General features: G+C 39.0%; 1 protein-coding gene and 1 long non-coding RNA gene across 5 annotated transcripts in view; one reads left to right on the top strand and one right to left on the bottom strand.

The window, feature by feature from the left end:
• The window catches only part of PPARGC1A (PPARG coactivator 1 alpha), a 367,739-nt gene extending 350,403 nt beyond the window's left edge, over positions 1–17,336 (top strand). For 3 of the 4 annotated variants that reach the window (XM_051789837.1, XM_051789839.1, XM_051789840.1), the window contains 5 exons: positions 258–362; positions 774–894; positions 9,993–10,114; positions 10,467–10,618; positions 13,501–17,336. In XM_051789837.1, coding sequence (XP_051645797.1) covers positions 258–362; positions 774–894; positions 9,993–10,114; positions 10,467–10,618; positions 13,501–13,604 — 604 coding nt within the window. In that variant the 3' untranslated portion in view covers positions 13,605–17,336. Of the gene's footprint in view, positions 1–257; positions 363–773; positions 895–9,992; positions 10,115–10,466; positions 10,619–13,500 lie in introns of those variants that run through there. The other variant, XR_007904882.1, reaches the window with a different exon arrangement.
• Positions 13,528–21,585, bottom strand: LOC127472153 (uncharacterized). The gene is made up of 2 exons (XR_007904887.1): positions 21,410–21,585; positions 13,528–13,932 (listed from the first exon to the last, which is right to left on the bottom strand). It is a non-coding gene; the product is annotated as an uncharacterized LOC127472153 (long non-coding RNA).
• Positions 21,586–25,239: the final 3,654 nt, after the last annotated feature.

The following is a 25,239-nucleotide window of genomic DNA, read 5'->3' as shown; positions in this document are numbered from 1 at the left end:
AATCTAGCTGCAGCCTCTATCAGATGAAGTTGGCAGTGGCTGACTGACTGCTCTGTATTAGCTTCAATAAGGAACATTACAGAAAGGCTGAGGAGAGGAAATCACTTGAGGCCCCTTAGTTGACTAGGGGATCACAGACTGTCACTGGAAAATCCCACTGGTAGCTTAGAAGAAATTGTAAAGTTCAGGGAAGAGGTAGAAAATAGTGTCAGTAGACTCAAACGGAATGACAGAGGTGAATGTGTTTCTTCCTGCAGATCTTGTTGCTATTATGAGTCCAGCCACTGTAGACACCAAGCATGCCGAAGTTCTCCCTTACGTGCAAGATCGCGGTCCAGATCACCGTACAGTCGCAGACCCAGGTAGTGCCTTTGGCCTGCATTTGTTTTACTTTGCAGCTCATTCTCAAGAGATAATCGTAGAACCATTAAGGCTGGAAAAGACCTCCGAGATTATTGAGTCCAATCTTTGACCGAAGACCAGTATGTCAACTAAATCATACCACTGAGTGCTACATTCAGTCGTTTCTTGAACACTTCAGGAATGGTGTCTCCAACACTTTCCTGGGCAGCCCATTCCAAGGTCTAATTACCCTTTCAGTGGAGAAATTCTTCCTCATATCCAACTTGAACCTCCCCTGGTGCAGCTTGAGGCCATTTCCTCTTGTCCTGTTGCTAATTACCTAGGATAATAAAGCCTTCCAAAAACTGTATTTTTAATTTTACAGTCACAAATGCAGATGCTTGATTTAATGACTAAGTTATGTTTCCTAGATATGACAGCTATGAGGAATATCAGCATGAAAAGCTGAAGAGGGAAGAATACCGCAAAGAGTATGAAAAACGGGAATCTGAAAGGGCCAAACAAAGGGAGAGACAAAGGCAGAAAGCAATTGTAAGCACTGTGAAGATAACTTTCATATTGAAATAGATTTGTTTCTTTTCACGGATTCTAATGCTAAAATTCACAGTTTATTTGCTTTCTTTTTATAAAAATACAAAAATTTGATTATGCGTATTTCTTAGTATTTCTAGTTTTAAGCAAATATGTGTTTTCATAACAATTTCTGTTTTGATGTCACAGTACTAATTTTTTAGGTTCTATAAATTGCAGCTCACCAAATTTTTCACATTGAACAGATACGGAGAACTTACTAGAAAAAGGGTTAATCCCAGATAGCACACAAGTAGAATTGAACTAGCCTATTTCTTACACAGATCTACCAGTGACCTGCCTTTTATATTATGTATCACCTACCAAACCTAGCAAGGAGTCAGTTTACCAATTGCTGAACTCTCATAGTGGCTGTAATTGTCTATACAGAGAGAGCAGATGACAGAACTCAAAATTGGGATCACATGACTTTAATTGTGATTTTTTTTCAGCATATATGAGTCAGTTCAATTTTGAGTTATTTTTAGCAAAATAAATAGTCTAAAGACACGATGCAATTTAAAGATGTCATTTAACACTGTCCCTCTCCTAATTAATATGTATTATTTAATTATTTTGTTCATAAGTGTTCTCTATGAAACAACTGAAATATATGAAACAACTGAAATACCCGAGGTGAAGGAAATACCATAGGGGGTTAAGCAACTCTCTTGGCTGTTGTAGCACCAGGACAGAAGAATGGCTATTAAATGAGCGGGAGGCTTTTACCCCCTTTTAGTTCCCCATTGGTAACTGCATTTTGATAAATTAAACTGGGAGCTGCTTTGAATCTGGACTCCTCTTGTAGTTGCTAAGGTTTGGTTACAGTTTGCTTTTCTGTGTCCTACTCTTTCCATTCAGTTGTACCTACACTGCTGTTCTGATGACTGTTGCATGAACTGGTGCAGACTGGGACAATTCATCTTTGTTTCCAGATTTTCCCTTAGTGCTCTGTGCAGAGGTCACCGAAATGAATAGTTCTTTTTGCCAGTGCCATTAGTGGACTTTGTAGCAAAAGGTGATTTGTCACATGCTCGGCAGCGTTTCTGCAGAACTGGGCGTGTGTAGAGACTGACAGAGACTGGCGTAGTCTACAGCAATGAGAAGTTCTGGGAGGGAGCAGACACCTTTATGGTCTGATTTTTGTCTCTGCTGCTGTTGTTCTTAGTGAGCTCCAGCAAATCATTTCACTCTGCTTCAGATGCCCTATCTACAAAGTGGGGGCGATAGGTGTATTTTGTAAAGCACAAGATTTAGCGCTATAACACTCTCTGCTGTGCTGCTCTGAAACTCAGTGAAGGCAATGGAATAATTTTGCTTGGCTTCAGACAGGGCCATATTTAAGTCAATTGTTGCAGTTAGTTTTAAAATATCTGGCTTCCGTCTGCTTAGAGGTGAACACTACCTTCCAGCAATCATAACTTACACTGGCTGTTCTCTCTTAAATCTAACACAAATTAGAGATTCAAGTAGACCTCTGTCATGGGTGTATCTTGCTACTTCTCAATTACTGTACCTTACCCATATAAATAAACATGAATCCTGCTGAGGAGGTAGAAAATTTGATTTAGTTTAAAACAAACAAATATTTGGCAAGTAGGTAATCAAGAGAAAAGGAAAGAAAGGAAACTTAAAAAGCTGCAGATATGCTGCATCATAGCTTCCTGCATTAAAAATTTTAGACATTTCAAAACCAAGGTTGAATTTATTTTCTTTCCATAGCGAACATTTTCGTGATAATTAACTTAATTAATGGAATTATTTATTAATAGACATAAATAAAACAAATCTAAAAATAAATATCAATAAACAGAACATGGCAAAAATCTAAAATCCAGTCATCTGTGTAGGAGCTGCAGGAAATGTAGATTAAATCCTATTAACTCCTTTTTCCAAACTCTACCAGCACTTTAAAAATCTGTATTGAATCGTGCTAGTTTATACCCTCTGCAAATAAGCAGGGATTAGGGGACAGCAAAGAAAGGGAAGCCCTGATCTCATGAAGTAAGTGATAAAATTTGTATTATTTCTAGCATTCTCTGCTCCTTTTCTTACTCCTTCTGGTTTATGGCTCTCTTTTGTATTACTCTTTTCTTTCTTGAGGGACTCAACTCATTTATCCTTCAGTCACAAGAATCTCCCTTCTGTCTTTCCTCTTTCTACAGTCCCATAAATTTAGATTTCTTTTCTCTCTGTATTGGGGAATTTTTTATTTTGTTCCTTGCCAATTCTCTTACTGCCAGAACTGATTTATTGCCACATACCTCCAGATACTGTTAAAAGAGTGCCCCAAAGATTGGGTAGTACTAATGCCTCAGTTGTTACACAGGACTGATGACTTTTCTTCTTGAGAAGCACCTTGCTATGATCTCAGAAGTCAGTTGTAGAAATGATGCACAGTAGAAAGAGAAGTTGTGATTGAGCTACAAGTCATCAGGTATCCTTGACTCAATATCTAAAATTAGTCTCCATGTGACAACAGGCATGGGAAACAGAAAAAAGAAATGAGAAAAAAAATCACATATTTTAGTCTGTCAAAATCATATGAGAAGCAGTGCCCTCTGATTGTGCAAGCAGGTGTGCAGACATTGACAGAATGCTGAGGAGGCTTGTTTTAGAAGCCTGTGCTCATGCTATGTGGCACAGGCATGTTTAAAACTACTGCCCCTTCAGTCTTGCACACACCACCTTCACTGCAGTAGCTTCAGATCAGCTAAAAGCCTAGGCTAGCATTTTCCTGTGTGGATTCCGGAATTCCTATCTTGACTTACTGCTATATACAGGTGATTTGATTTCAAAAGGTACTGTGATATTCTTCTTTCCTCCTGTCTAGTTCCTGGAGATTCAGTTCCATTTTTGTGGATTGAGGTCTTAATTTTGAGCAGTCATGCTTGAAAAATATGGGCTGAGCCCACAAAATATTTTCCATTTAGAGAGTAAGAAAAATATTTTTGTCATTAATTAATTAATTAATTCATGCATTTATTAATTTATACTTTTGATTGCGATTCCTTTGCTAACTGAGGAAATGTTAGAATAGTTTAGTTTGATCTTGATTTATTTCACAGGGTCCCCATTTTGTTTTATAATGGGTCCTCACTGAATAAGGATGGTCTACCAACAAGACTTGCTTAAGTGTGTAATGCTAACCAGACACATTCACCATGAAACTTGAGGAACACTGCAGGACAGGACAATCTTCTTGATGCTTTGTAGAAACTTGGATCCAACCCACAACCAAGGCAGATCACAGTGATTTGCCAAGTGGTCTGATGACCCTTTTTTTCTTCCAATGCACCCCAGGAAATTTCTGAGTTGTGGGGGCTTATACTGCAGCAGTTCATTAGACCACGTAGAAAATACTTTTCAAAGCGTGGCATCAGGAATAGTTATCACATTCCAGTTCTGGAGTCACCAGTTCATGATTCCTCATTGACATGGTGCACCAGGGCAGGGAGGTTAAACTGTTTGGTGAGCAGCTGGGTGTTGTGGATCTCTGCTACTCTGCTGCTGTGGCCACGGTACTGACTTAGAGTCACATCCTCCATGCAGCTGCTGCCAAGAGGTATAACAAAATCAGCTTTTATACTCGAGTAGAAAATTACTATTAACATTACTACTTTTCATTTCTAAATGCTGACAGCCTCAGTGAGACAAGTATCAAGAGTCCCAGTCCCAGAAAGCTTACAGACATAAGAAGATAAATGCACTGTGAGACCGCTGCAGCGGAAAGAAACACATGGTTTCAAAGAAAATAAATTGCTCTAAAACAGGAAGGCAGGAGAAAGGTGGTTTCATAAATGAGTGCTTGCCTTTTCTAAAGTCTAAAACCTATAATGGAGTGCATTTCCACTAATGAAGGATTCAGTGTACATCGTATATTTAGGTTGGATTTATTTGTTTTTGCTTATCTTGATGGCCTTGATCCTAGGTACTCTAATTTTGCTCTATGAGTTTATGAATAAGTATCAAATGGATTACCTAAACCTTGAGGTTTACTGGTCCATCTTTTTTTTTTCTAGCAGTCACCATGGAGTGTGGCTGAACTGTTCAGCCCTCAGGTAGCCCCACAGCAGCACTTGATAATCTTTTGTTTTGTTCTCTTTTTGTTCCAGTTTTTGTGATTTTTACTTTTGCCATTCATACTTCCCAAAGGTCACACTTATTCTTTACTGAATCTGAAGAAAATTTTTCTTACTATTATTAGTAAATCAGAATCTTAAGCTTAAATGGCTTTTTTCCATCCATAGCATTTCTATTTTTAGAACTCTGTCCAGACATTCCCACTGCATTTTTAAAATGGTATTTGGCCCTCAGCTCTAGGGATAAAAGTCTTCATGGCTTTCTACTGGAAGAGAAGTCACATGTCATGGAAGGCAACACAGGCATGGGGCTTGCATCCAGCCAGCCACCTCTGTTGTAGCAAGAAGCAGAGCCTCTGACAAGCCCATAGCAGAACCTATAGCTTTAAAACGCTCCTGGATTTCTTCTCTCAGCTTCACATAAAGCATTACCTGGCTCCTGGAGAATTAGATGTGCAGACAAAAAGTGGTAGTGAAAATGGGAACAGCAGCACTATGCTGTGTTACCTCCAGAGTGGCTGCCCTCAGTTCCCATGGGCTCTGCTTAGCAGCACCACAGGCAGGCAAAGCAAACTGTTGGAGGAAAAAGCCAAAAAGGCAAGTGAAAACTAAATACATCTAATAACCTGTGGTTAGTTCCTTATGAAATAAAAACTTAATAAGGAAGGACAAAGAAAATAAAGTTTTGGAGGAAGCCTTTGCAAGACAAAAAAGATCCCTAGCATCGGTGAATGTTTTGGAGGATGAGTGGTCCCTTTATTAACCCTTAGATGTGTAAGGTATATCCTAGTCCTGTTTCTCAAGTTTTGGTATTCTAATGTTTTAGTATTTTCATTTGAGACTTAAAATACTACTTTTCAGTCTGAGATTTTCTGCCACATCTTCCTATTAAAATGTTTTTACTACAAAGAAGAAAGAGCAAGATTATGTAGAAAGAACTTTAGATAAACCAAAAGAAGACAGACATGTTGGGCCTGAGGGAGTTGACTGGACTATTCTTTCTTTTTTTTTCTCATCAAAGCAATGAACTATGCTTAAATTTTGTGATGTAAAATAAATCATCTGCACTTTTGGGAGGGAAATATGAATAGTATCTTCTGAAGTTTCCTGCGGGTTCCCTCTGCCTATATTAAATTGTAAGCAAAGGCTGTTCTTCACAGTTCTCTAGGTTTTCAATTCATCTATCATCTCTAACAAGTGCTGTTTACTTAATATGCACATATAGGGTTATGCATGTAACTTATTATCCAATAAAGGTCTTTAACATTTAGAGGTATGTTGTAATCTTGTTAGGCCTCTATAGTTCTTATTATTAATGGAAATAAAGACAGGCATCTCTGTGAATACATATACATTCTTCATAGCTGCTTTAAATAAATGAAAGTTAACCAAGACAAAAACAGTGCTGTATGGATCCTGTGTTCTCCGGTATGTTATTCCATCATGGCACTCTGCTTAAAAAATACTTGAATACATCTTCTCATGTGAGCACACTGGAAGACATCTGCTGCATTTCAGCTTTAAATTTGAATTTTCTTAATTTTGCAGGTTTAACTTATTCCCTTAATGGTAGTTTTAACAGGTTTTTTCTCTTTTTTTTTTTTTAGTTTTGGTTTATTACAGTTGTCTTAAAGGGTTTTTAGAGATATAAAGGTTATTAGAGGGATAGAAGAAGGAAAACTTGCACAGGCATGCACACAGACTTATGGAAGAATGTGCAATAAGATGTTTCCATCACACTGTAATATAACAATCTCCATGTCAGTGAGTGAAACATTATGTTTTTTCAGTTGAGATGTATTATCTCAGCTAAAGTATATTAGACAGTCTGCTGTGTTATGTTCTGCTCCATCTGGTCAGTCATTTAGGTTCAATAGCAAGTATCAATGGAATTGTTTCTTATCAAGTGTTTCAGTGCGGTTAAATCCTTGATTTGGTAAAACAGTCTGAAAAAGTAATTACTGTGCATATGCAGATTTTCCTGGTTTTGAAGTTTATGGCACCCAACCATAGTGAAAGTAAGCAGAATTAGAATGGGGAAAATGGAAGAAATGCAGATTTCCCTTGCTTGTGCTCTGCAGTCCCTGGTTTGCAGAAGCCCTACCCAAACTCCTTTGTCAGGAAGGTCAGAGCTCTGGACTGGGACACGGTAGAGACAGAGATAAAAAGCAGCAGCTGTCTGTAAAGTACCCTTGTGCCCTAAATGTATGGCCTCCCATGTGCACGCTTCCTTCTTTTAGCCATTCTAACTTCTCCAAACTGCATTGATACGGCAGCTTTTGGACCCTGCACTTGAGAAGGCGTAACATTTAAAAATTAAACTGTCTGTCCCAGTAGGGTTACAGAAGACTAGTAAAGCACTCACCTTGGTTCCTTACATAATCAAAAGAGGCAGTAGTTTCAAGCAATTAAATGATATACTTACTTGATTCCACTGATCAGGGACAGCATATATATATACTTTGATAGAACAACCAAGGACTCTGCTAGGCTGACCAAGGAGCTGTAAAGGACCCAGGTGATTCTTGTGCCATTCCTTAGTGGGCAGGGCTTTTGGGTAGGAATATTTGATTCTTGGATCTTTGTTTTCTGCAGCTTTAACTTCCATTTCTCAGGAGCTTCCATTTCTCTGGATATGAGCCGCTGAGATTTGCAAGACCAGGAAAAGAGTCGACAAAAATAGTTGACTGAGTGTGCTAGTGAGAAAGAGTTTCTATTGGGAGACAGATATATTAGTGTTAGCTTCCTGCTGCAGGAATTGTTTATTTATTTTGTATTAAATAGTTCCTGGGAGCCAAGTGCTCTCCTGGGAGCAGGGAACCAAGATTTTTGGCACCCGTAACTAAGAGTTCTGATGGTCCCTTTATCTCAAATGAGTACTCAAACAAGTAAAGAGGAGACATCAGGATAATTTTCGTTTTTATATGTATTTGGTCTGATCTCAATCCTATGGTCCAAGAATGACTAGTGCTTTATGCCTCAGTAGGGACTCATGGGAAAGATATATTTTGTGCTATATCTGAATTGTAACACTATAAACTACCTGTCTCTTCAGGCTAGAATGTTTCTGAGCAGGAATGCAAGTCTATATTTAGGTCCCTAGAGCCTTTTGCATTGCACAGTTGAGGTGCCATTAGCCTTTAGGCACCTCCAGGTTACGATAGTCATGAATTCTCAGCAGTCAGTAGAGCTCCTTCGGCATTCGGCACCTAAATTCTGCACCAGTCTCAGGTGCCAAAGCTGATGGTTTAAACTGACGTTGCTCCACTGACTGATTTACACCAGCTGAGAATGTGGTGGTGGTTCGATTTATGGGACTAATGTGCGGGTGTGTAAGGGAGGAGCAGTAGGGCTGGTAGTGCCAGGGTTCCTCAGGCCAGAGGCAATCGGAGATAGGAAGGCTGAGCACCCAGGCCAGCTATAGCTGGTGCTTCTTTGCCCTGATTACCTTTAGGTCAGTGTTTTTGAGATCTCTTTTTGCCTTTTGCTTTTCTTTCAGCTCACTAAATGGCTCTACTCTCAGCAAAGTGTTCATCCTAGAATTCATGAAGTGACTCTTAACAGGGTTTCCTAGTCCTTCCCTAATTCTGCTGAGCATTTGCACTAAGGGAGAAAGGATATGACTGTGACTCCATTGTTTTAAACGATCTGATGCTTTGTTCCAAGGGTTGAAAGAACATGCAAATGACAACCTGGCCTGTGAAAATCAGGGACTTGAGTCAGGTGTGGTTTTTTCTGAATAAACCAACAGGCAATGGTGACTGCAAGGTATATTTTACTGTCCTGCCTTCCCCTCAGAAATATTTTAATAAAAGTCATCTTTTGGACCCAATCCTGGTTTTGGCTGGGATAGAGTTAGTTTTCTTCTTAGTAGCTGGTACAGGACTGTGTTTTGGATTTATCGTGAGCGTGATGTTGATAACACATGGATGTTTTAATTGCTGCTACATAGTACTTACTCTAAATCAAGAACTTTCCAGTTTCCCATGCTCTGCCGGTGAGCAGGTGCACAGGAAGCAGGGAGGGAGCATGGCCAGGACAGCTGACCTGAATTGGCCGAAGGGAAATTCCATACCATATGGCATCATTCCCAGTATATAAACCAGGGAGAGTTGGCTGGGAAAGGCAGATCACTGCTCAGGGATGGGCTGGATGTTGGTCAGTGGGGGGTGAGCAACTGTAGTGTGCAGCACATTTTTCTCTTGGGTTTTATTCCTCCATCTCTCTCCTTTTCATTACTATTATTATATTTTTCTTTGTTTCAATTATTAAGCTGACCTTATCTCAACACACAAGTTTTACTTTTTTCTGATTCTTCTCCCCATCCCACCAGAGAGTGGGGAATTAGCTAGTGGCTGTGTAGTACTTAGTTATTGGCTGAGGTTAAAACATGACAACCCTTGAAAGTTTTCCCTCTGTTTTAAGGTATGGATTATGGTGGAACGAGATTGCAGGATGAATCAGCTATTGAGTCATCTGGGTTTATAATGTTATGTTTGTAATACATTTTGTTATGTTTATAGTAGTTTTATGCAGTTATTGTGTTACTTTATGCTACTCTGCAACTAAGATGGGTTTTGCTCCATATTGTGTAGATGGCAAGAGAAAGAGAGCTCCTAGTTTGGAAGAGTTTGCAGTCCTGGAGGGGAAGTGGTAGAAGGGGTGAAAGGGAAGAAGGTGAATAGGATACAAAGGGAACCATCTGTCAGTGTACAGAGAACAGTACCAGCAAGCAGCGAACCCTTCCAGGAGCACACCACCTAACAAATGGTAGTGTCATGTAAATGCCTTAGATGCTTTCCAGGAGAGAACTATTTCATTTACTTGCAAGATGCAGTAGGTCTTCCACAAGAGACTATTTCTATGATTATGCATCCTCTGCAGATCTTTATATGTATTTGCATGCATATATGTCTAGGTTCATGACTATTACACATTTGTTAAAAATATGCCTTCCCTGTTGCTCTTCATCAACAGGAGGAACATCGTGTGATTTATCTGGGTAAAATCAGACCTGACACAACCCGAACAGAACTGAGGGACCGTTTTGAAGTTTTTGGTGAAATTGAGGAGTGCACAGTAAATTTGCGGGATGATGGGTAGGAACTTTTGAGATTACTTCTTGTTTGGGACCTGCCATATGTAAAAAATTATGGCAGTAAGATTACTGGTATGGGAGTTACCAATAAAAGTGCTGTGACAGATGACATGCTGAGTTCAAAACCTTATTTATTTTCTTTCATCCTTATTTATTAATCTTGCTAGTTGAGATTTCCTGTCCCAGAAATAAGTATTTAGCTGTATGACAGGACAATCATGCTGATAAATGGATGCAGTACTTCTGGCATTCCCACTGCTGGGCCTCCTGCAAGTTTGCTTTCAGGAAGGGGTTACACTAATATGTGTTAACTCTTTTCAGCTTTTGTTCACAACTGTATTTTTCAATTTCAGAGACAGCTATGGTTTCATCACCTACCGCTATACTTGTGACGCCTTCGCTGCTCTTGAAAACGGATACACTTTGCGCAGGTCAAATGAACCTGACTTTGAGCTGTACTTCTGTGGACGCAAGCAATTTTGCAAGTCTAACTATGCAGACCTAGGTAGGTATTTTGGTCTATGTGAATTAAAGTACATAACTGGAATCTTGTAACTCATGAGAATTTAGGATTCGCTATTTTTTTGTTTACTGCTTATATTATTTAAATGATGGAGGGGGAAGGTGTTGAAGGAAGTGGTTTTCACTTTCTGTAAAAAGTTTAAAAGTTAACTAATCTGAGCTGTCTTTTTTCACATATTCCAGACTGTGCAAATTCTTTTAAAGCCCACTTCCACCATTATAAAAATAAGCGCTCAATATTCAGTAATACATTTCTTTGTTGAAATGATAGCACCACAGAAAACTCTCACGTGCTTTGCTATTTATTGCTATAACTGCTTGGTTCCAATACCTCATTTATATTTATATGATTGACAAACAGAGAACAAAGGAAATACCTTACCACAAAAACTTCATTATGATTCTTACTTTGCCTTGAGTTCTGTGGTAGATGTGTGGAACTTGCCAAGGGCACTTCTTAAACACAATTCATAGATACTCAAGTTTGAAAGTGAGAAGGGTTTGTGACCAAATCTGACCCTTAGTGTGGTAAAAACCACTGATCTCAACTGGTGATTCTAAAATTGTGCATAAACATTGATGTATGAAAGTGTCTCCTTGAAGGGATTTCAAGTAATGATATAAGAGGCTCCAGCCTGTGGAGAGCTTTGCAAATCTCATAGTGTTTGCGGTCGCACTGAAGTGGGGTATTATCCATACCAGTCTCCAGACCCCAAGGTGCTGTGGTAACTCCAGGCTCAAGTGTACATACTGCCTGTGCTAACACATCTAGGTCTGTCCAAGTCCTGCCTGGGCAAAAACATGTGGTTCTGTCCTATGCTCTGGGTCAGGGTGTGATGCTTCCCCTTGCAAGGATTTTTGGAGATGTTCAAAGTTTTACAGAAGGAATACTGATGTTAAGTATATTCATGAAGAGACCACGTAGACTACCAAAACAGCCTCTGTAATATTATAATATATTATAAACTCAACTCTTATTTAATTACCTTTTAAAATGTAAAGTATTCATTAAATGTTAAATCTTTCCTAATACCTGTATAAATAGACTAAAGGCATGGGAGATACTCTTTTCTGAATAACATAGCAAGGCACATTTTGCTGTTGAATCTGTATTAATCAGATATTGTGGGTTTTTTATGAATAAATGACCACAGTCATTAAAATCTCTCATAACCCTGTAACAGAGTGCTAATGAAATCTTGTATGTGCTGCCCTCGGCTTTGTACAATGCAGGAAGTGCATACAGATATATTTTTTCTAACCAATTGATGTCTTTTCAAAATAAATTATAAAGATGATACACATTGTTCACAATGAATATGCTATAATTCACTTCAGTGACTAAACAGATAATGTAAAGCTAAGAAAAGGCAATTGACTGCTGAAGAGATATAGTGTTGATGTTGAAAATATAAAAGGTAGCAAGGCATTTGTTGAAATGTAGGCTGATAAAAACAGTAGAACCAGATTTAAGTCTTGCCTTGATTTGACTTATCTTCAGCAATGGAAGCCAAGGTCATCTTTGTATCTCAGAAAATCTGGGGTTTTAAAATAAGTTGTCTGAAGGGAACCCTCTTGAACATTATTCATCATTGGGAGTATTCCTTGTCAGGTCTCTCCATAGTGAGTGGGATTCCCAAAGTGTCTGTGAGCAGGCTATTTTCACTTTGTCCTGCTGCCAGCTTGAGCTTCTGTACTTCAGACTGCATTCTCTGCGTTTTGCAGAGTATCTGATAGAGCAACATAAGGAAATGGCAGGATGAACTTTAAAATTCATGAGCTGGTACCGGGACAGAGAGAATTAATCAGCCTTGGGTTGAGTACAGAAGAAAGAAAACACTTGAAAACAGTAGTCAGAAGTTTAACACCTCTCCTCTGTGAGAAGCTATTGTCTTAACAGAACTTGTAATGAACATTTAATGCACAGTGTGTCTTATAGTGGTAGATGGGGAGTTCTGATTAATTCAACACAAGAAGTGGAAAGAAAAGGGCACTCTCATAAAGGAATTGTGACACGGGAACTGGGGAGAGTCAGTGTTAAGCAGGGTTGACTCCAAATAATTGGAGTCCTAGAGCTGTGTGGCCACAAAAGTACAGTCCCTCCTCTGTGCTAGGAACATAGTGATGTCTGTGTCTGAGCAACTGGCAAAGCTGGAGCAGGTATCACAGATCACCTGAGCTGGACTGTTATTGCTGCTGTGGCTTATCACATACGATGCAGAAAGCCCACCTGCTTGTACAGCTGTGCAGAGGCCCTGCCCAGAATAGCTCTGAACGAGCAAACCCCACAAAATGAGTGGAAGCAAAACCGGAGATTCGGGGAGGTGTACTGACTTGCAGAAGACCCCAAGGCAGGGCAGGCAGAAGCAACCATGTCCTCTGTGTGCTGCTCGCAGACTGCCTTGGCTTTCTGCAGAACCGTCCCCCTGTTACCTTTTTCGGGAGAATTAAGTTTTGGATATTGCATGTTGAGAAACAGCCATTGCAAGACAACGGTGGAGTTTTGGGTAAGGCATCTGTCAAGATTATTTGGACTACTTCGAGACCTATACATAGCAGTGTGTTGTGTTCAGGTCCTTGAGGAAACCGTTTTGAGTTAACCTGTTCTAGATGTACATGTGATTAATGGTTCCCCCCCAGTATTTATGATATGTACTGCTTTTGTTAAGTTCTGCTTCTTACCAGAAATCTCTGTGCATGCATAAAGCTTCTCCGATGATCATTTCTATGCTTTTATCATCCCATAATGTTGTGGCTGTAAGTGCATTGTTTCTTCAGTGCCTTGAGTGTAACGATGTACAGAGAAAATAAGTATTCGCTAGTGGTTCTTGCCTATTATCTAAACTTGTGTCCTTTGGGTTTCAGATTCAAACTCAGATGATTTTGATCCTGCTTCCACTAAAAGCAAGTATGACTCCATGGATTTTGATAGTTTACTTAAAGAGGCACAGCGGAGCCTGCGTAGGTAACATGCATGTCATCCGAAGAAAACAAGGGGATGGTGAATACCTCACGGACATCACGTCCTTCAATAATGGACAACTAAAAAGTCGTACTTAGGAATTTCTCCTACTTTACACTCTCTGTTCAAAACCATGGTTTACATGAACACAGCTGCTCGACGAGTGGAGGAGCAAGACGGCTGTCCAGTAAGCACACACATGTCCATGGGTGTCAGCTTTGCTTTCGCGGGTGATCGGTGGCGGGGGAGCCGGGCGTTCCTTGCGAGTTCAAGGCAAATCACGAGACATGGCAGCAGTTCCACAGAGATATGCGTACAACAATGAACTGCAAAACCTGTACATATTGCATTTTAACAAAAAAGAACAAAAACAAACAGAAAAAACCCCCAATGTGAGAACTATGGCTGCTGATGTCTGGGAATCAGACACTGCTTTTTTGTTTTGTTTTTTTTAAAGAAGCTTCTTCTCAAAACACAGTGATAATATGACAATCCAGAAGAAACCACAGGTCCCAGAAGCCTACAATCTGTTTTAGCTTTGTTTTAAGATTGTTCTTTTTTTTTTGGTTGGGGTTTTCTTTGTGGGTTTTTTTGTTTTGTTTTTTTTGGGCTTTTTTAATCCTTGCAGAAAAGAAAATGAAAGGCTCAAGCTTCCCTAACATTTTGAAGTTTCATCTTTTAATTCTGACACCCATGTAAATGTCTACAACATTGATCTTCCACAGCAAAATTTTCAAAGCCTTGTTAATGGTCAAATGTGCAGCTTGTTCAGCGATTTATTCTAATGAGCGGACGTGGTGTTACATTATTAATGAGAGTTGGATATAACTATCTGGGTGTGTGCGCAGATAGTTTATTTGCTACATTCTTTAAAGTAGTTGAGTATTTACAAATGTTAAATGGATTATTTTTATTTATGTACATACTGTATGACGATGTTCTTTTTTGTTACAGCTATGCACTGTAAATGCAGCCTTCTTTTCAAAAACTGCTGAATTTTTCTTAAACAAGAATATTCAAATGTAATTATAGGAAGTGAATCAATTATTGTACACTAACATATGTAGAAAGCTGAACTTATGCTTATATATATTTGATTGTAAAAAAAAAAAGAAAAACGTGTGGGTGAGGGTGTGAGTGTGTATATGTGTGCGCGCGTGTATCTGAGTGCAAAAATCAATTACACAAATTCATCCCTTCTTTGGTGAGCTTATATAAGAATTTTGTCAAGAATTGTTCTAGCCCAAAAGGTATTAACCACTTCTGCAGTAGTTTTCCACGTTTTTCTCATTGCTTGATTTTCTTTTGCAGTTTTATACACTGAATTTGTTAGGGGAATGAAATTTTCTCATCTAAATTTTTCTAGAAGATATCATAATTTTATGTAAAGTCTCTCAAATGGATAATCATTAAGAAATGTTTTTATTTTATGTATCAACAGTAGTTTTGAAACTAGAGGTCAAAAATCTTTTTAAAATGCTATTTTGTTTTAATTTTTGTGATTTTAATTTGATAAAAATGTGGTGAGGTACTAAGTACAGTATGATTTTTACAATAATTTTGTGTCTAAACACTGTTCTTGAAGCCAGTAATCTTTTCATTGGCAGTTTAATGATGGTATTTATCTATATTTTTTACAGTTACGCATCCTGTATAAATACCAATCCTTCATTCCTTTGTTTACTAAAGAGACATATTTATCAGTTACAATTATCCTATTTATTATAAATTATGAGATGACTAAAAGAATAAAAAGGCCAGTGGAAATTTTATACCTAGGATGCATGATGGTTGTCAGTTTGGGGTAAGCAAGTGCTTCGTTTGGCAATTCCGCTTTTGCAGGAGCAGTGGGTTGTTTGGGTTTTTTTTTCCTTTTTTTACTATGCACTAGCATGGCCTCAGATGTGCCCATGACATTGTTGCTGATGACATTGCTTCTGTTAAATTAAATAGAAACTTCAGGAAAGAAAAGAACCGCAAGAGTAAACTACTGCTATTCTGAGCATCAGAATTTCATCTGAACTCAGAGTGTCTACACTGAATCAGCAAAGTTTGATATTTGCTTGTGAATGTATAGATTTGTTATTCTATTACTGTTTGGCATTCATGACTACTCTGAAAGGTATGGCACACCTAACTATTTAATCTACTTTCCCACTCCAAATCTTAGAAAACTGATTCCACTCCCATGCCAGTGCAGTTGATTTTGATGGCTGCATTCATTTTATCACCAGCATATTGTGTTCTGAGAGATTCCACTGTCTGTCCTGTTGGATGCTTGCTTGATTTTTTGGCTTCTTATTTCTCAGTAGATAGATAGCAATAAAACAAAAAAAAAGAAAAGAACTTTTCTGGAGGTTCTGTGTTACAAATGTAACATTCTTTAATCTGCATAATTCTTGTTGTTGCTCTGTAGGTTAAAAATGCAGGTATTTTAACTTTGTGTGAATGCCAAACTAAACGTTTACAATTTTCCTTTCTGGATTTTGAGTATCTTCTGTTGTAAAGAAAAATATTAAAAGCAATAAATTATTTTTAAGAAATCAGTATTTAGTATATCATATTATGTGTTCAAGGACCAGATCCATTACCTATTTTGCCTTTACATTTCTGTGATTAAATTTGAAAACATTCTCTTTTGCCTTTGATTGCTGACATTAATAAATTGGTGTGGGGCTTGTCGGGGGGATTATTTATTTTTCACCAGACATAATGATGAGTCAATTTCTTTTTTTTTCACTGGCCTGGCAAACATTCTCATCTTGAAGATGGCTTTCCTCTGTGGATTTACAAATTACATATGAAATTAATAGAGCTAGGATTGTTGAATAAAGCTATTTGGATCCTTCGTAGACACTGTGGTAGGAAACCCATCAAAATATCAGCTTGGTGTTTCCTTTTCTTTTTTTCTTCCCCAAGAACATTTCAAATTAGCACATGTACCACACTGTCACCGGAGGCAAATTGCAGCATAGCTCTGTGTGTCTTTTAGATGAAGATTGTACTGTTGCTTTCATGCTGTGGTAAGTACCACATCCACAATACAGGTAGCAGAACTGGTACTTAGAAACTGTGGTCTTTCCTAGAACTGTAACAAAGTAATTCCTACAGAACGGAAAGTGATCTAAATACTAATCCAAACAGAGGGATCCTAAAGTTTAAGAAAAATACCTGAGTTAGACTACTCTGAAAAGCAGCTCTGCTGCCATCACCAAAAGCAGGACTGAGAGAAAAGTTTGTGCCTCTGGGGCGTAACACTTGGGTCAGTTGAAAAAAAAAATCACAAAGCGCCCACAACTTCTTATCATCCCTTTAGATGTAAGCTTACAGTAGGTAATGATTATGTGTCCTTTTTGATGGCTGTAATGAGAACTTCAATCACTGTAGTATAAGATCTGATCTATAAATGACCTAGAATAGCCATGTAATATAATGTGATGATTCTAAATTTGTACCTATGTGACAGACATTTTCAATAATGTGAAACACTGACCTTATGGAGCTACTGTAAGATTTGTACAGTATAGGTGAACATGTAAAGCTGTTGGTTAGACTATGCTGAACAGGGAAAGTGAGATACTAGTTAAGCCCAAGCTGGGCTATTTTCCACCTGCCGATTCTACATGTACTTTTGTGGTTTAAGTCATTGTATGAAAATTCCTGTGATTTTTTTTCTTTTTTTTGATGTGCAGTACACATCAGCCTCACTGAGCTAATAAAGGGAAACAAATGTTTCAAATCCATTTCTGTTTCTCTTTTTTATCACAGGTGACAGGTTTTTTCCCCCTACAACAGGTTGTGTACTGGATTTTCTATTACTCTTTCTAGTGGTTGTAATTGATTTGAGATAGTAGTCCAGAGCACACCTGCATTACTGCACTTTGGGCAGGGGACAGAACTGCCAGTTTTAAATACATTTAATGGTAAAAAGATGCTGCATGCCTTTCTGCCATGAGTACCCAAGGCTGTTGAAGAACCAACATAAAATATGTAGGAAAACCTTTGAAGAATCCTCAGTGGAGTTTGAGTTGCTGGTTTGAGTTAGGAAGGGGTGGGGAATGTAAGGGCTTTTCTATCTGGTCATATTTAGATCTAAGTTGTGGAGGTACTAGGATCTGACAAGTGCAAAATGATTGGTATCTTCATTCCTGAGGTGATAAATATCTGTACTAGGATAAAGCACATCATGAGAACCCTTCACCAGCCTCTCTGTCCCAGCAGACATTCGAGGAGGACCAGACAGGTAGGTAGTTGGAAAGCATGGCTCTTCTGAATCCTTTGTGGACAGTACAGTGTGCAGCATGGTGTATTTCCACACCAGCATTGCCACTGGGCAGGCAACAGATAGGCCAGGGGATGCCAAAGGGTATTCACAACCCATCATTTACATGCACTGAAAAAGGGGAAGAAACTGATTTTCTTTGGTGTGCCCAGGGTTCATTCACATGTAGCCAGTTTATGGCTGTAGGCCTATCCTGTTGTGTCCACAGCCTTCTCTGGGGTTTTACAGCACAACCCTGTGTGACAGCCTTCTCATCTGATGTGTGCCTCAGCAGGTACCCAGGGAGTGGTGCGAGGAACAGCGCAGGGCAGCCTGCACAGTTGGAGGGCAGCCTGACTGTGGTCTGTTAGTACAGGACTACTGAATTCAGTTGAAAAAATTGCCTTTCTCAGGATGACTAGCCTCCACCTCATCTCTGTTCCTAACACTGTGTTTAATTTATGCAATGTTTAGCTTTTGCGTTTTTACCGTTTACTAATCCAAGCAGTTGTGCTTGGTTTTCACAAGGGTGGTAGAGCAAAGTTCCTCACTGTGTGGGATTTGTGTTGTTGACTCACTGCTCCTGATCAAATTAATGCTCAAAACTTAGTCGGCCAAATCATTCCTGATGTACTTCATCAATCTTGCTGCTGTTCCACAAGGCATGAATTTAGCCCAATATTTCTCCAGTTACTAGGCTTTTTAATTTGAGTTGTTTATTCATTTCATATTTTTGCACAGCACTTTGATGCTTGCAAAAAAAAGAAAGCATTCTATTAGATTTCCAGGAAACTATTGCTTCCTGCCTTCCATCTCCTCATTTTACATCATTAAGGTTTATTGCATAAAATCAGGCTGTTCCATTGCCTGTTATCCTGGGTCACCATTTTTCCCCAGTGAATGCTGCAAGCTGAGCACCTGAAATCAGATTCAGGCACCTCAATGTGCCTCAATGTGGCCTGATTTTCAGAAACGCTGAGCATCTCGCAGCTCCCATCGTCTTCAATTAGACCTGCTGGCTCTCAGCACTTTTAAAATCAAGCCACATATTTAGAGCCCAAATTCAGCACAGCATTTACATTTGTGCTTAAGTCTGTCCTGATTCAGCAAAGCACTTAAGCATGAGTGTTTTTAGATCCATTGAAGTCAAGTGCTTGACTGCTTTGAATAAAAATAGACTCCTGGATTGGGGCCTAAGAATCCAAATACAGACACCAACACCTAATTTTAGTCTCCGTTTGGAAAACTCCTGCCTCTCCTACCTTTAACCTTTAATGCTTACAGAAACACAAAAACTCCTGTCAGGTCATAAGGGAAAGAGAAGGAGGTTTAGAGAAGTGGAAGTGATGGACAAACTTCTTCATTGTGGAAAATGTTTTGAAAACTTTAAATCCAACTCTTGCAAGATGCCTTGATTCATTGCTATTATTTCATGTTGCACTTCCAGAATCTCATTCAAGATTAATGTGCAGTTATTCTATTGTCCTTCACCATTAATTAATAAACTGCTATATTAAACTTTAACCAGTGCCAACTTCTGCTTTTCCGTGAATCACATTCTCACCATTGATATTCCATGTTCACAAGCAAACTAATCTATAAATCAATTTTCTCTACTTTATCAAACAGCAGAAAGTAATAAAGAAGGTCACAAATAGTACAGTAGTTCCTTGGAGGTTTGTAACATCATAATTTAAAGCTCAGAAAGATTGAATCAAAAGTTGAATTAATCCCTAAGGGAAAAGATTCTATATAGATTCTATTGATAGACGTAGGGCAGCCTGTCTTCACTGGGAGCTGGTATATTTGTTAATACTTCAGGGCAAAGGAGACTAGTCTTCTCAGCAAAGAAGAAAATGAAATCCTCCATGAGAAGAAGGGAATATGTCCTCTGCGCTTCCCATTGCTGTGCTCTTCTAACACCTCTCTGCTGGGAAAAAGCGAAAGCCAGCTCATGCTTTGCTACACGATGTGCTCTGCTGAGCGGCTGGTGTCTGTGCAAAGCAATTACGGAAACTGAATGGAATACATGTATAAATTTTAAATGTTGCACTTGATTGGTGCTCATTCCTCAACTGATGCTTTTATTGTCGAACAATCTCAACCCAAAATCTTAGCAGGCTCTGAACCCAAAGCAAAGTGAAGGGTTGTTTTTTTCAGTGACAAATTTTGGTGAAGTTACAAATATTTATTCTACAGCTGGAAGCATATTCCTCAAAACATGTTTAGCTATTGAGGTTCCTCTGAATTATTGCAGCTTCCTTTTAACATGCTTCTGGAATCATGATTTTGCAAAGGCATTTCTGATTCTCTTTTATAAAAATAATCTATAACCTTAGTGACGTGACTGGACGTGATGAATTAAGCTCTTCCAAATTCAAGTGGAATTAATGGGGAGAAAAAGACTCCCATATAAAGGGAAATAATTTTTTAAAAAATTACTAATGGGCTCAGTTGAAAAAGTTATATACACAGGTGTGGTATACAGTGAGATCTGTGGTATACAGTGATCTGGTATACAGTGAGATGAAATGTACCATTTTGGAATGCATGCATGATGAAGTACAGGATGATAGAAGGATTTATGCTTGCATACTGACTATTTTCTTGTGGTATTTGCTAGTAGAGAGGAACTGAACTGACCTGTGATGAAGGCAACTGAACAGAAAAAAGGTACAATTCCAACCTCTCCAAAATCAGTGATGAAACTCCAACCCTTGTCAGCCTTTTGCATTAACTCTGACTTGTGCAAATAGTGGACAGTGATCAAATGTAACTAATCTCATGTGCCTTATTTGCATCATGATAGATTGTCCGCCAGATGTAATGTAAATGAAAGCCAAAGCTAAGTGTGAAGAAAAATTTGTCCTAAAGAGCAGAGTATGTAAGTTGCTGTTAGGACTCTTAATCAAATAAAATATTTGCTACAGTTTATTTTTGACAATGTGCATTTCATTCTCTATTAAATTAGTACTTGATAAAGTAATAAAATTACTGCATCCATAAAGTTACTGCACTATACCTTCAAGAGATCTTCTCGTTGTCCTCGGATTATTGACTTTGGCATTATGAAAAATGCACAATTGGTGCCTTGAACTAATTCTTTCCTGCTGTATTTGCAACTCAGGCCCATGCTTGTTTATGCAATGTGTTGGCAGTAAATTTATTTAAAAAAAAAAAAATCAGCCACACAATTGAAAACTAACAGAGTCCTTTCTGGTTTTAACCATTTACTGGTACAGTACCACAGATAACCCTAGTTTTCCATTGCATGAATAATTTATTGTCTTAGCTAAGCATGCCCTGGGTTATACACTCCTGCCAGCAGTATGGAGTGGTGAGTGCTGTTGCTGAATAATGATTAATTACTCGCCCTTCTGAAGGAGCCTGGTTTTGTAAACTGGTCACACAGCATGTTACGTGGATTGTGTCTGCTATACAAAAGGTTACTTGCAATCACATAATGAGACATAATGATGCACATCACAACAATTCTTTGGTACAAATCTGCACACAATGGAATTTAGATAGAAACCCATTTATTTACGTACCTTGTTTGCCAGAGGGTACAGAACGTCACTGCATTGCTGAAGTGCTGCCATTGCTCATTCTGCAATGCTGACATTTTGGGTGAGAATAATGTGGTGGCTTCTTCAGGAACCTCCAGCTGCAGCTTCGCAGAGTTGCCCTGTAACAACCTGCTGGCAGACTCTGGGAGGGACTTGGCTCCCACAGCGTGAGGGCTGTATGAGTGGGATGGTTTGCTGACATCTGTTCAAACTCTTGATAGGAAGCTGGGATGCAGTTCCTCCCTGCAAGGTGAAGAGTTCACCTGCAGCATGGGGTGGGCATCCCTGCATGTGCTTTTACGTGTCTGCCTTAGGAAGGGTGAACAGGGAATCAAAGTTTTGCCATATATTGTACTTCATTGTGTGGTCAAAGGAAAAAGGGCATTCAGAAGTATCATTCTAAAACCTAGAGCCACAGCTTTTCTGAACCTTAGGGGGGAAACAATTTGAACAGCCAGGGACGTGTGTGGTTTTAGAACCATACTTTGGGTGCTGCTGTGCTACTGTTATGTGACACAGTGTTCAGAACTACTTGTCATCTTTTAGTTGACCTGCTCATTTTGTCCACTGTTGTCTCAAGAAGGACAAAATGTTACGGTGTTATAGCACAAGGGCATCACTATAGTAGAAGATGAGGTACCCTATAAAACTTGTGTTTTCTTGTACCACATAAGCAAAGTCCACATCAGTTATAAGTTTCTACTCCATGTATGTGGCAATAAATAAACTGTGACCAAATCAACAGCAGTCTCTGATACAATGATGGAGCTAGAGAAGGTTGTTGGGGGTAAGACCAGCAAATGGCACCGTGCTGCTACCAGCATAGCTGGTATTTCTCCTAACATTTCCACAGCCTTTAGCTTTGCCCACTAGCAAGGTCATGACCTCAGTGACCACTTTGCCCTCCAATATATGACAGTTATGCAAACCATGCTAGAATGCTACGTGCCCTTTCAGTGAGCACAAGGCAACCAAGAGACCCTTATGAGTTTCCGGGACCCCAGCAGAGTGTGCTGGCACCCTGGTGTGAGAGTGGCCGTAGCACCATGGGGGACACCATTTGTGTAATGGCTGTTCTACACTGATTCATCAGATGGAATAATTCTGCAGCTAACAAATGCAAGTTTTCTTCCACAAATAGTTCCTTGAGCGGTAGATCGTGTGCAGGCTCATTTACTGAAGCACTATCCTGTGTGGATCCTCTGATTTGTTGTAATCTCTTTGAGGTGGCTCTGTGATGGCAATAATGAAGAATGTTTCTGCCTCTGCTTTTTCCCTTGATTTCATGAATTAAATTGTAGTGTGCTAGATCACACTATGCTGAAGGCTTCTACCTGCTGGGGAATGGGAGCTAGGAGGAAACAACACAGGTGGGAGAATCATGTGTGCAATGGGAGCAGGATGAAAACAGCAGAGCCAGGAGGCAGAAGCACCTGAGTCTCATCCCCTCAGGAAGTGGGGGGAAGAAAACCCAGTCAAATCCTCCACTTTGATGTCTCGACAGTATTGGTATTATTTCCTAGCCACCCAAATGTTATCCCTCTAAAAAATACGGTGTCAGTAGTTTCAGATTTGGACCTTTGCATAATTGCAACTGGGCAACTGTAGTGAGATTTATGTGAAAACCTTAATGACAGTAGAGAGGAAATGGACATGAAGCATCGAGCATGAAGCCTCACACCTCTGAAGCTGCACAGAGAGGCAAATCAAACATATATCACAATCCCACCAGCTCTTGCTTTTACTATTACTAAGCTGTTGACATTGTATGAAAGCTGATATATAATTGAAAAACCTATATATTCATTTAAAAAATGTAAAAGGCATAGCAATAATAAGACTGCTTGGTAGCAAACCTCCTGCAATGTCTCTTCCTAGCAGAAGGAGCTTTGCAGGTAGCTATTCATGCTTTTACTCCAAATCTCATAGCACTGGTCTTGCTCTACAATGTTGGGTCTGATGAGATTGGATGAGGTTAAGCTGCCACAAATAGCTGCTCACTGGCAGTTTTTTCCCTCACTTGCTGAACAATGCCAGACTCACTGTATGTCTGGGAGGCAAAGAATACAGTTATACTAGACAAATGGAATAGGAACCAACAACAAAGTGAATCCTGTGGTGTCATATACATTTTTTATTCACATTGCACATAAATCTCATCCACGCTCATGGGAGAACTTTAACATCCCCTTAAACTCCCATTTATTCTCCATCCGTCTCACTCTTCACACTGTTAAGAAACAGATTTATTTTCTGAAAACTACTCTTAATCACTGTGCAAATAGCAATGGAACATTTATACTCCAAGTAATAAATAGATGATTCACATCTTAATATGAGACTGGAGATTATTCTGACTTATTTGTGTTTATTGCATCTAACACACAGATGCTTTTCTCCATTTCTAATAGAAATGTTAATTATGGGATTTCATTATTCCTATTTAGACTTAGGGTTGGTGGTTTTTTTCTCTGCCAAAATGTGCATGGGACAGTCCTACAAGACAGGAAATTAATATATTCAGTACTCCAAAATCTTAAGGTAGAGAAAAAGAAAGTTAGATTTAATAATCCAAAATTCTGTGAAAAATGCAGAGTAATAGAGAGAATGGAAATCCATCTGTTATTATTCTGGTTAGTGGAGTAGCAAGAGAAATCAGTCATAGCTTTTGATGATAATGAGAACATAGTGAAACGGAAGTATGGTCGGTGCCTGAGTTTATGTCCTTTGCCACAGAAAGGTAATATTGCCAATTCAAGCACCTCTGAATGTGGGAAAGTGGATTGTCAAGTCTTGTTAGAGTGGCTCTTCTTGGAAGATCAGGAAATGTTTTCTCTTTCTCCTCTTTTGTAATAAATGTCTTTATTACAATAAACTGCCAAGGGCAGTATTTGGTCCTTGGAAGTATTTATTTCTTGTGTGCAGACAGAAACATTGAGCAATATTTTCATTGTTCTATTTTGCTCACACAGGTTCAGGTAATGCCAATGAAAATATTCCTTTGGTCAAACTGCAAGTCATACGGATCTTTGGTTCCTTTACAATGGCTGTAAGACTTGTTTAACATTTCATCTTTTAAGGTATGTTTATCCTTCAGAAACCTTTTTTGTCATGCCTGTTCTTCAGCCAACATATGCACATGCCTGCATACATAACCAGATAAACATGATTGTGTATGAATATATACATATAGTTACCCTGATACATAAAATATGTACGTGCATATAGACCCCTCATCTGGGATTTGTCACCAGGAAACTCATCTGTTGCAATAAAACATAAACTTCAATAATAGTTCTCTCTTCAAACAAGGCCATAGGCTATATCTACATCCTTATGTTGCAGGAGAATTGCTTCCTGCAGGCCAGCAAGAAGCTCTGATTCCATTTGCACCCTGGCTGACATTATTACAAAAAAGCCTTCCTGACAGGATCACTGTCACAAGTGTAGTCAAAGGGAATACCTTCTGCTCTGTGGTCATGGCAGCTCACTGGTGTCCACAGTATTGTTTGTAAACGGGTAGGAAATATGCAGTACCTGCTTAACTCATGGTAATTTGAGCAGTTCTAATCACTCAAAACAGTTTTCTATAGTTTTGCAGTTATGGTAACTGAATTCAGGGCTACCTAAAAAACAAATTGTTGTTCCTTAAAATGTTGTTTAGAAACAGATTTGTGTGCTCTATAAGCTGTTAGTAATGGGCAGACTGAGACCCTCAGAGTTTAACCCAATAAGCCCATGAACAGCTAAAAGATGGAAAGCAGTAGTGCCTGTGTTTCACTCACACTGAACTAGCGTTTACTGAGGTCGCT

This window comes from Manacus candei, unplaced genomic scaffold (assembly GCF_025592945.1).
Source record: "Manacus candei isolate 608988 ecotype Guabito, Panama unplaced genomic scaffold, ASM2559294v1 h1tg000028l, whole genome shotgun sequence".
NCBI lineage: Eukaryota > Metazoa > Chordata > Aves > Passeriformes > Pipridae > Manacus > Manacus candei.
Note: the sequence above shows the minus strand (reverse complement) of the source record. Positions and strands in the feature narration are given on the sequence as shown.